The following is a 12,862-nucleotide window of genomic DNA, read 5'->3' as shown; positions in this document are numbered from 1 at the left end:
CCACTGGTGATCGTCGAGGGGACACTGAATAGTGCACGGTACATCCAAACCGTCATCAAACCCATCGTTCTACCATTCCTAGACCGGCAAGGGAACTTGCTGTTCCAACAGGACAATGCACGTCCGCATGTATCCCGTGCCACCCAACGTGCTCTAGAAGGTGTAAGTCAACTACCCTGGCCAGCAAGATCTCCGGATCTGTCCCCCATTGAGCATGTGTGGGACTGGATGAAGCGTCGTCTCACGCGGTCTGCACGTCCAGCACGAACGCTGGTCCAACTGAGGCGCCAGGTGGAAATGGCATGGCAAGCCGTTCCACAGGACTATATCCAGCATCTCTACGATCGTCTCCATGGGAGAATAGCAGCCTGCATTGCTGCGAAAGGTGGATATACACTGTACTAGTGCCGACATTGTGCATGCTCTGTTGCTTGTGTCTATGTGCCTGTGGTTCTGTCAGTGTGATCATGTGATGTATCTGACCCCAGGAATGTGTCAATAAAGTTTCCCCTTCCTGGGACAATGAATTCACGGTGTTCTTATTTCAATTTCCAGGAGTGTATGTTACAGTAAATCATCATCGGAATAACAGTATACTATTCCAATTATTTTCTTCTTTTTATTGTAAAGAAAACCACTGTACGTATATTTCGTTTTGGAAGACAGAGATAATTTTCATACTGGGAGAGACATAATCCTCCGGGCTCTAATATCAAAGTGCTACGTTTTTCATTTTATTTTTTCTATGTTTAGAGATCGGATGCCTAGTACTTAAAATAAAGGGTGTCAATTTTGCAATTTTTTCATGTGATAACATAAAGTGTTCGTCATTCCAAGCAAGTATTGTTTCTACCAACAAAAATTCAAAGTTATAGCAACAAAGATCGGAGTATTCTAATGATGACGCTTTACTCAGCACTAATAGTTTTGAGTATGGCCTTTTACATATATAACCGAAGTTAATACATCGTCTTCCTCTGGACACATAAAAGTCGCTTGCCTTAGGTAACTGTTCTTAGCCCGGTCTTCAAAGTGGAACCCGGTGAAATGACGTCGTTCTTCAGATCTATTGATGCTGTGGTGTCTATCCAGAAGAAAATGATATTTTAATACTAATTTCCCTCTCAGTTATGTTTGTTGTTTAATTGCATTCGATTTCGAAGACTTTTGTGCTTTTATATTCAGCCACTGAAGCACAGATTTTCGAAATGTAATTCATCCGCAAATATACAGGGGAATTTTGCCATATGAAAAAAAAAACTGCAAGGAAAGATTTATGAGAGGGCAAGGAAGGTCATATCAATGTAAAGCCGGAAATACGTTCCAAGGAAGGTTCACCCGTTTGAAGATGGGGATAAAACACCTTTAGGTTTCAGTCACTGAAAGCAGACAAGATAATACATCCCCCACTGTCTGTGCGAGTGTTTTAGTTACACACCCAAGAGGGTAGTGAGTCGGAGCACCATCGTGTAGTAGCCACGTTATCCTACGTATCACGGAAGCCACGTGTCAGCAGAGGATACAGGGCCCCCGCAGGAAGTTCAGATATGCCTTGCCAGAGAGGCGTTGTGGAAGGATGACTGGCTTCCTCATCCACACATAGAGGCTGAACCGGTTCAGATGGATCGCTGCCACGATGCTGTTGGAATTCTCCGTAGCCCACAAGAGAGTGTTTTGAACGCTCGTTAAATCCCAGCACAGTGGTGGCTTGTGCGACATCCCAGCGACAAAACGGTCGCCGAGGAGGCGGGTTGGTAGGTAGCAACGCAAGTGGTATGGATAGAGGAAGTTGGGGAGAATGTTCCGTAAGATCGTCTGCTAATCGCATACTGGCGAGACACCTACCCGGTGCTGATGCCGCGGTTACTGTCAAAAGTATTTTATCTCCACGATGAAGTGGGTGCGGTTTTCTTGGAATGCTTTTCCAGCTGTGTGTCCAAAATACCTGTTTTGCCCCTTATTCTATGCTCAAGGATCGTTCACTGCAGTAATTTTGCAAAATCACTCTATACGTTGCTCATACACCACAGCATCCTCTAGTGTTCAGAGTATGAGACTGTCAAGGTAATCTAATACGCCAAAAGTACATTTGTATTAATGAATGACCCAAAAGTTCGTTAACATTTGAAAATGCACGGAGTAATACACGTAGAGAGGTACAAACTGAGACACATGGCTGAAATGACATGGAATTTTATTGAAGCCAAACAAGTGCAGAAAATGACGAACAGACGGAGCTTCATGTGATACAAAGGTAATAATTTGCGTAACTATTTTTAGCAAAGACGTTGTTCTTTATAACAAATGCTCAATATGGCGGTCGTCATCTATTAACGATACCTGTGATCGAGGGACGACGTTGTGAACAGCACAGTACAGAATATCAGTAGGTATGGGAGGAACTGTCTTCGGATGCTGTCTTTTAGCGTCCCTAATGAAGTCGGACGATCACGGTAGACTTGCAATTTCCGGTAATCCCACAACCAATAATCACACGGATTGAGGTCTGCGGATCTGGGAGGCCAAGCATGACGGAAGTGGTGACTCAGAACACGATCAACACCAAACGATGTGCGCAGGAGAGCTTTCACACGTGCAGCAGTATGGGATGGAGCACCACCTAGCATAAAAGTTGTACCTTACAACATGTGTTCATCAAGGGACGATGCTATTCTGTACCACATAAACGTATGTCGACTTATTGTGTGAAAACCAGCACAACCTGTCCAGCTCCATCTGGTGGCCGGTTTTTGCACTCGCTTTTGGTTTCAATAAAGCTCCATGCCTTTTCAGGTACGTGGGTCAAGTCTAATCCCCCTGCCCACATTATTCCATGAATTAGGGCATTTTCAAATGTTAACGGGCTTTTGGGTCACACTGTATTTTATCACATTTTATTTTGGATTAAAGCAACAATGCAGCTATGTTCCTGCTGTCAGCCTCTCACCAGGTGGGGTGAGTGAAATGATCAATAACGAAAAACTTGGCCATTATGTACTAAATACAGTACTCTGATGATGGCCATTTGCAACTGTGACCTATACGCTGATTTTATACACAACGTGACAACGGTTTCAGGTCTTACAGGAGACGACAGGTGCTTCTCTGTGCGCGCCTGAGGCGAGAATTCCGCCAAAATAAATCGCTGCAGGGCTCTCTCCGCCCCAGCGCCCACCCCTGCGATAGCCGCCACTGTTGATTCAGCGCGCTGGATCTGCGCAATTTGTCGCTCGAACAGTTGGAGCCTCCCGTCTTTTGTTATGGCCACGATGGCACAATTGGTTCTGGGACACAGCGTTTGTCTCGTCCCGTTACCACCAACAGCTACACTAGACGATCGCTATCCCAGACACATGCACAAGAAAATTCCATTGTCTATGCTGTGCTTCTACCAGAAAAGGAAAACATCAGACGAAGAGAGGTACGTAGCCAGAAATAAAATTACACAGAGTCGCATGAAGAGGGTCGTAGGAGGTATTGCGAGGGAACTAACCACTTTGTGACCGTCCTCGTCGTTAGAAACTCTCTTTCGTAGTGTACTTAAACGTACATAAACTACCCATTGACCGACAGTATCCGCACAGCCGACATTACCGGTAGTGTACGTTAGTTATCGGTAATCATATCGTTTATAATATGATGCCCCTTACTTCTGTGGCGTGCTGGGCACAGAGCGAAAGAAGATAGGAAGGCAATATTAAATGAACATCAAATATGGCGGCTTCTTACACAATCAGTGCTGGTTTATACACTGCGGGGGGATGGGGCGTGAGAGAGGAAATTTTCTTGTTTGTCTTCCTGTGCTGTCAGCAGCCGGGTGTGCGGATCTCATACGGATGAAGCACTATGGTAAAACTTTCACATGTAAATAACATGGATTCATGAATGCGCATTATACACATGATCGTTTTCAAAATTGTAAACCTACTTATTTGTAGCTAGGAGTACAAATGTAAATAAAGTTTTTATAATACAACGCAATCAGTAGAGGAAAGTATGACATTCCAACGATTCGTTCAGCGTTTGTGATTGTGATTATACGAGATATTTCTGCAAAGTTGTCAGACTTGGGAAGCACTTTAGCAACTAATGAAGCATGAAGTGTTCCAGATTGCTTGATTAAACCAGCCAATGAAAGACTGAAACCATTTAGTACACGGACTGTGTATATGCTTGCGACATTATTAAACTCTAGGTTTCAGGACTTTTCAAGAGGACGAGAGCGCTGCGTAACTCCTTCTGAAAGAGTACGCAGCTGTCATTGGGTCGACTCATCGACACCAAGAAAAACACAGGAAACAGAAGCATTCGTGAGTGGCGCTAATACACCTACTGACATGTCTATCAGTACTCGTACTTTTCTGCCTAATAATCAAAAGCGTAACGGTGACGTCGTTAGAGCAGTCACTGATTCTATTGAACTATGTCTATTCTAAAAAGCCTGTAATAGATATCTATGCTTCCATATTAGAATATTGCTCAAAATCTAATAGTGTGTCACGTGCAATGGCCAATAAACATTTCTGCTGTCTAGGGACTTGTTCCTGCAGAGGGGGGCCGGCCGGGGTGGCCGAACGGCTCTAGACGCTTCAGTTCTGGAACTGCGCGACAGCTACGGTCGCAGGTTCGATTCCTGCCTCGGGCATGGATGTGTGTGATGTCCTTAGGTTAGTTAGGTTTAAGTAGTTCTACGTTCTAGGCGACTGATGACCTCAGAAGTTAAGTCCCATAGTGCTCAGAGCCATTTGAACCATTTTTTTGCAGAGAGGGTTTCCTCCGAGGTAGGAGAAATAATTAACAAAACAACGGAAAAGGCAAAAGAAAAATAATTTAAGTATCTCGCTTTTCGTAAAACAAACTTTGCATTTCCTGTACTGGTACTTACTATTTTAACCAATAAAAATTATTACAGATTTATTTTTCACTGATATACCTGCCAAAACAATTGATAGTTTATCGATATATCGATGGTTTAAAGATTATCGAAACTAACGGATATTTAAACTGTGGACGAGTGAGTAACACTGCTCTTCCCTCAAAATTCTCTTTCAGCGTTCAAGAAACATAGGAATCGCATGTCTACGATCTCGGCTTCGTTATCAACATCACTCGGTATGACTGGGCACGACACTGCGTATTGTCAAAATACTGACAGAATTTCGCGGTGGATCTGTGTGCAATTTAGACTCCTTGTCCACAAAAATACTTTCCCGCTTAGTTCAGCTTTGGTGCACGTTTCTATTTTCCGAGCCATTTTACTTGTATACTGTAATGCCACCGTCATCCGTATCTCAGGAGAGCTGTGTCTGCAGGAAACCCGGAACGTGAACACTCTTCCGACAATGCATCACTAGTTGCGCAATGGTGTTAGCGCGGGACAGCTTGCGTGACCCACATACTTAAGTTCCAGTGTATTACAGTGAGGCTAATATCTGGTGTGCACTCCCGAACTGCACATGGGTACCTTGAATTTCGTATGGACACCTCTAACTGCATGTTGCCAACTGTTCAAGAAATTGGCCACATTGACAATAATCTCATAAATCATTTACTGTCTTTTGAAGTTTGTTTTCAATAATCAGCTACAAATTCGAAATAATTGCAGCACCTACACTGTTTAAAAAATTAAAGTATCACTTTTTCGAAACATCGTAATTGTCTCCCTCTACGACGAATAAGTTTGGAATTTAGCTCAGGGCTGCCTACAACGTTCCTCTGCTAATGGTGCAAAAGCTTGGCGCCCTGCGACTTCACCCTATGGCTCAGTGGCGCTTCAAACAGCATGCTATTGAAGTCACAATTCAGAGGTTCAGGCGAGCAGTAAGGTGGGTTACTAATGTCACATTGGCACCAAATTTCACCACAATTTTCCTTCATACACCATCATGGATGAGTCACATGATGAGAAAGTGGTCACATCCCCGTTACACACGTTTCACCCCTTCTTTTGACGCCTCTGCGATGGAAGTAAGAAGTGCGACACCCAGCACTGAAATCACTGACCGAGGAAAACGTTTTCAAACACATCACCGGTCAGAAACGGCACGAAAAGCCATTAGGATATGGCTTAATCGGCCTCAGTGAAACCACCTCTTCGCTTCCCTCCCCTTTGCTGTTTAATTCAAGCACATGCGAACGAATGATGCATTCCCCCTTCACACCCCCCACTCACCCACCCACAGTGCATAACAATAGGTACAAAAGTAGCCCCACAATCGACAACTTTCTCTTGCGCCACAAAGGTTCAAAATATGCAGCCATAGAAGTATCTGAACATCTTCCTTATGAATACAAGAACAGAGTTTTTCTCCTTCGTCAGGATGCTCGATCTCTCAATTTTTGTAACAATTTCAAGTATGTGAACAAGCGACACGGTTCTGCTTCGCTCGGGTAGCATAAGTACGGCCAGTCGGCTTTTCCCGCGTAAGAGTAATTCAGTTTACTGACACTGCGTACACATACGATTAAAATTCAGAGAACTTTAGCTACCTGAGTATTAACTCAAAATTCTAGCATAGCTTAAAAGATTTCATCAGCGCACGCCAGGGAAATCCTCAGGAGGCACGAATTAACTGACGGACTTCATCATTCAGTCAGTTTTCAAAATAATTATAAATCATGAATGAGATTTTCACTCTGCAGCGGAGTGTGCGCTGATATGAAACTTCCTGGCAGATTAAAACTGTGTGCCCGACCGAGACTCGAACTCGGGACCTTTGCCTTTCGCGGGCTAGTGCTCTACCATCTTTTATTTTATTTATTTTTTCATCTTGTTCGTTGTTGATCGTTGTGTTAGGTCGTTGCGGACGTCGCAAGACATCCTGTTCAAGTTCGGTGGTTGATCCTTCCACTCAGTTTTTTTATTACAGAGGCCAAGCGGCTCTCTGACCGAACACGCTGAGCTACCGTGCTGGCGATACCGAAGCAGGACTCACGCCCGGTACTCACAGCTTTACTTCTGCCAGTATCTCGCCTCCTACCTTCCAAACTTTACAGAAGTTCTCCTGCGAACCTTGCAGAACTAGCACTCCTGAAAGAAAGGATAAAGCGAAGACATGGTTTAGCCACAGCCTCGTGGATGTTTCCAGAATGAGATTTTCACTCTGCAGCGGAGTGTGCGCTGATATGAAACTTCCTGGCAGATTAAAACTGTGTGCCCGACCGAGACTCGAACTCGGGACCTTTGCCTTTCGCGGGCAGATGGTAGAGCACTTGCCCGCGAAGGGCAAAGTTCCCGAGTTCGAGTCTCGGTCGGGCACACAGTTTTAATCTGCCAGGAAGTTTAATTATAAATCATATTTATAAACCTTCCTTGTATATCGAAATATCTATTAAGAAAAACAATAACAATATTGATAACTTGAATACAACGTCTTAACGTTGTGGACCGTTAATACGTTGCATTCAGGTTACTAATATGTCTATGTTCCTCCAAGAACCGACGTAATGTTTCATAAATAATAATATCCCTACAGTAGTTCCTGAAGTTAGCCATCACATACAGAGTGGCATAATGTGGTGGAGGACGTTAAATTAATAACATGTAGTATTTCGTGATAGAATCATAGGATGGTCAAGTATTTTATTGTAACGACATGCTTTGGCCTTTGGCGTAGGCCTTCCTGTGACGATTGACTCAGACCATGCGCCAAGGCATGCAGCAACTTCGTTTAAGAGGCAATCCGAACCATATTGCTCGAGATAAGAATCATGAAGAGAAATAGACCATGGAAAACATACCAGACATTAAGCACTTATGCAAGCGAATTGCAGCAGCTTAATTCAGTAAGGTACAAATAAACTTAGGAAAGTTACGTGTGACAAAATCTTTGAACGCAAAGTCTGTAAAAACATGTCATAAAGGGGAACGTGTTACGTGTGCGAACTCTGCGAACAGTACAAGAAGGAAAATACAAGAAGTTCGGGAAAAATAGTTTATTATGAACGTGAGATAATAGGTTTGCACTAACATTATAGTACCGATCATTGAAACAGTACTTTCCTTGTTTGGGTTACGTGTAGGGGTAAGGTAAACATCCTTGAGAAATTTCCCGGATGTATGGCTAGCAAATTACGAAAATTATGCAAAACGTGAAGTGGCGACTGCCAGTTACACGAAAAAAGCATCGTCTATGCAAACGAGTGCCTTGCTGACAGCAAGGTATATTCCGTGTCGTGCGGCTAAGTGGACGAGTGTAAGATACTGTTGTCTGACAGGCTGCTTACCCTTGATGGTTACATTGCGCAGGTACCTAGAAAGTAAGAGCCAGTAATGTCTTGAACTTACCGTATTCTTCGAAGATTCTTTCAGACAGGAAATACGAGTTGCGCAGAAACCTTTTTTGTATGGATGTTGCTTGAAAACTTTCCACACGACCATGTCTCACCTGAAACAAGAATACAAAAAAATTAGCTACTAACTGAAAAAATTATTAATTAAATGTCTTCTAATATTTAGTTATGTAATAACTTTAATCGATATAAAACTACTACTGCAACAACGAGGATTCAGTTTTGTTATTAAGCGACTCTATCATAGAAAACATAACACACGAGCCATTAACAAAATGTTAAGAAAAGGGAATACGACGACTCGCATCATGGCTTGGACAGGACTGTCTGCTGCAGACGCTTGTTCTGTGGTAGTATGAGCTGGTTGTCAAGAAATTTCACACCACAACTCGCTAAAGTGCGCTTATTATTACCCTAACTTGCTCAACTCATCTTGAAGGTTGATAAGTGTTTCATTTGCTTTGGGGATGTACTCATTTTGCAACTGCAGTTATTTATATATACTCCTGTCTGCCAAATGTCAGAAAAATTTCCAGTTTTGCAAATGTTTGTTTCATTTTGCTGCGTTTTATTGCGCAGAGTGCTAGGGATCGGTACCACTTCAACCGGCCGCTGTGGTAGAGCGGTTCTAGGCGCTACAGTCCGGAACTGCGCTACTGCTAAGGTCGCAGGTTTGAATCCTGCCTCGGGCATGGATGTTTGTGATGTCCTTAGGTTAATTCGGTTTAAGTAGTTCTAAGTTTTGGGGACTGATGACCTCCGATGTTAAGTCCCATAGTGCTGAGAGCCAGTTGAACCATTTTTTTGGTACTACTTCAAGTTTCACTGTTGATATTTTGTGAACCTATTTACGATACCTTTGGGGTATTAACTGTGATGTTGCAAACACACTTCCATGAATCCAAATAGTGACTCTTATTTCGTGTGATAAAAATTTAACATGAACAGCTTATTGTTTTGCTGTTTCATCGTTTTATTGTCCGCAACATAAATAGATAGTTTCATCACTTTAGCGAAATCATTCAAAGTCTGAACAATGACAAAAAAAGTGTAAAAGTGAAAATTTATAATCTGTGAGCATTTCAGAAACAAGATTGTCTTCTATACTTCACAGTTAGCCATCTGCCAGATTGTTTGCATATGATGCAAGATATGTGGCCTTGCCTGACCGTGTCAGATAATAGCTAGACAAGCGAGTTCCAAACTTCGGTTTACACTTCTGGTATCATCAGATTCTGACAGAACTTCGTTGTCCTTTCGGACGAGTGTTCAACAGTAACGTCAGATGATGAGCAGGGAAACGTTGTAGGACTACCAGTGAAAACGAACTACTTGTTAGATAAAATTAGCGAATATTGTTCGATTATTCGTTATGCTGTTTTCCTCTTAAAAAGAGAACTGATCCCTTAGCAGCACTTTATCAGCAATGCCGCAAACCGTCTGCAGTTTGTTTCATCATGACTGAATTGTTCATATGATACCGCACAAAATTTCCTACCTAGTTGAAAGATGGATTACGTTGTTCTCGTGAAAAAAGGCCGCTTAAATTTTGGAAGCACTGTTCGGTAAATTTTAGAACCTTCAGGATAACGCATGCAGAAATACACCTACAGTTAATTTCCTCTCAGTTTATAAGCGACTGCAACAGAACAAGGAATGCCTAATATTAGTACGAAGTACTCTCCAAGAAACATTGTTGCGTGGCTACTTAGCGTAGCCCATTTATAGTTGAAAAATAATGGAAAGCAGATGCTCTGGTGTCACGTGTTAGTGTGAGTAATTTATAGTAACGAAATCGAATTGTCACCGTGAACATACGAAGAACTATCAGCACTAAGAGAGATCGCCCGCATCTCGTGGTCGTGCGGTAGCGTTCTCGCTTCCCACGCCCGGGTTCCCGGGTTCGCTTCCCGGCGGGGTCAGGGATTTTCTCTGCCTCGTGATGGCTGGGTGTTGTGTGATGTCCTTAGGTTAGTTAGGTTTACGTAGTTCTAAGTTCTAGGGGACTGATGACCATAGATGTTAAGTCCCATAGTGCTGAGAGCCATTTTTTGAACTAAGAGAGATCTGTCAGATCCTTCTCATATCTTTCTACTTTTCTAAACTGTTCATTGCCTTTTTCCACTAGCTAAATGATTGCACTCGGAAAGAATCGTGTTATTTTTTTCTTTAGGTTTGTGTGTTTCATAAATGATTATCTCTGCCTTCCTAACTCCTTTTCTAGTCCAGCTTAAGACGAAAACCCGATCCGACAAAGGATGACAAAGAGGTAGATTAACAAAAGAAGCATGTGGAAATGCTGGCGTTCATCTTAGCACTTGCACTTTGAACAATACGTCCACCTGCTGTGGCTAAAAGCCAGTTCAGATGGCCGCCCGTATTGAACGTGCGATTCTAGGCGCTACAGTCTGGAGCCGAGCGACCGCTACGGTCGCAGGTTCGAATCCTGCCTCGGACATGCATGTGTGTGATGTCCTTAGGTTAGTTAGGTTTAATTAGTTCTAAGTTCTAGGCGACTGATGACCTCAGAAGTTAAGTCGCATAGGGCTCAGAGCCATTTGAATCAGGTCAGATGTTCTCCCAACGGTAATTTCAGTGTGAACGAAAGCAGAACAGAAAGAAGTGCAGTCACTCTCGTAATTAGCTCCTTTAATGAAATCTATATAGATATTTCAGTACCGCCCTTTGAAGGGCAAGAAATGAGTAAATCAGATTGTACTGAAACAATAGTACTTTCTTCTGATGTACCGAATTGTTGTTACTTGCGGGCTTTCAGAAATAAATGAAATGATGTGATGTGGTGGTGTGATGGCCCTCAACTAAAATTAGCCTCAAACTCAGAGTTGACTTATTAAAAGTTTTGGCTGGTTTCGTTGTCTAGGGGCTGGGCCGCATCACAAGCCAAATACTGCTGAGTCTACAGTATACAGCATGAATTTACACATGAATCGAATGGTCGAAGGTTCCTATCACTCTGAAATTGCGAATTTTTAATGCAACATACTAATTTATAAATTAAGGATTGTAATTAAATTGCAGGTACTATCTTAACGACTTTAAATGATGAGTACGATAGCAGAAGTACCTTTTAGAATGCCATTTATTACTGCAAAACACTTACTGGTGTCTATGGTCCAGCAATAAATTATAAGTTGAATAGTAGGGAAACAGATCCCTACTTCACGTAGTTAGATATGAACAACAACATAGCTTGCGAGATATTCACTTCTAAATGCGTACTACATCTTCACGCAGAAGCCACGGAAATCCCGCAAGTGCACAAGTCGGCACTACGAAACGTTTCTATCTCTCGCGACCATGCGCAAACTGCTCCACTTGCCAAGTCTTTCCCGCGACCGTGCGTCTATCGCGCCGTACTGTCCAGGACGCTCTGTGTCCTCTCCTGTACTGTCCCTCGAGCTGCACTGTGCAGAACTGCCACTGCCCGCTCCCCCACTTCCATGCAGTCACTCCACGTATCCTTTTTGGAAACGATCGCTGTGACTGGCTAGAGCGCTCCCGCCCTGTCTCCAAGCCAATGCACACTCACAAACATAGTGAAACACATATTAAATACATAAGTAAATTAAATAAACATATATCAAAGGAATATAACAGACATAACCCAGTAGCCTAATGACTCTGTGCTTTCTAAAACACAGTAAATAATTGACCAATATCTTCATTAATAGTATATATTGGATATAAACAAAGACATAGTTGAATAAATATATTTATAAGCATGCTGCTACCGTTTTTTGTGTAACTGTGGAGTACTTGTGGCCTGACATGATCAGTAGTAATCGGCCACTTTCACCTTCAATAACTAATGTACTATTCAAGTTACACGCCTGTAATTTCTAACAATTTAGGTTTACACTAATAGCTTTCTAAAGACATGTCGGTCGACAAAATCGGATGAATCAAGTGATTTCGGAAATTCGTTGCTGGGTGTTACTTGTATAATTTACAGTCAGATACTAAAGTTTAAACTAATAAAGATATTGAAAATCTGATTACACCATCAGAATCGTCATGCAAATAATGGTTATGTACCTGTTTCTTCTTGAGGTATCACGATTCATCTGGCTACTATTAATATCTATATGAACTGTGAAATTTCTGCCATTAAATTTTCACAAAGTCCGCCATTTTTGGCGCTCCCGGCGGGTCTCCTTCATCGACACGGCATCACCATGGAATTCCCAGCCACGCGTCTGCTGGACCATGCGCTGGGGCTACCCCTCTTGCTCAGCTAATGTTCGGCACCATGTGGTCGCTGACGAGCCCTGGCTTACCGAGCGGCCCGTGCGGCCACGCCAACTCAGAAGTTAGAATATTTTTAGGGCTCCACAACTCACCCGTCACCTCACATACTCCAACTGAGTGTTTCAAAGGGGAGAGCGGTCTTTTTGTGTCCCTCAGACAACGCAGAATCTCATGTAAATTATACATACGAGGCTCGCGTTTGAACTCTCCAGGGGTCTGTCACGCCAGGATTCTGGTGGAATGTGCTGTGAAGGACTGCTTTCTGATTAACGATGTAGTTACGCCTCCTGCAGTCATGACG

At 42.9% G+C, this 12,862-nt stretch overlaps 1 protein-coding gene across 1 annotated transcript in view; it reads right to left on the bottom strand.

The window, feature by feature from the left end:
* The window catches only part of LOC126252529 (probable G-protein coupled receptor No9), a 778,809-nt gene that overhangs the window by 566,523 nt on the left and 199,424 nt on the right, over nt 1–12,862 (bottom strand). Inside the window, exon 2 of the mRNA XM_049953424.1 lies at nt 8,288–8,387. Coding sequence (XP_049809381.1) covers nt 8,288–8,380 — 93 coding nt within the window. The 5' untranslated portion in view covers nt 8,381–8,387. The remainder of the gene's footprint in view (nt 1–8,287; nt 8,388–12,862) is intronic.

This window comes from Schistocerca nitens, chromosome 4 (assembly GCF_023898315.1).
Source record: "Schistocerca nitens isolate TAMUIC-IGC-003100 chromosome 4, iqSchNite1.1, whole genome shotgun sequence".
NCBI lineage: Eukaryota > Metazoa > Arthropoda > Insecta > Orthoptera > Acrididae > Schistocerca > Schistocerca nitens.
Note: the sequence above shows the minus strand (reverse complement) of the source record. Positions and strands in the feature narration are given on the sequence as shown.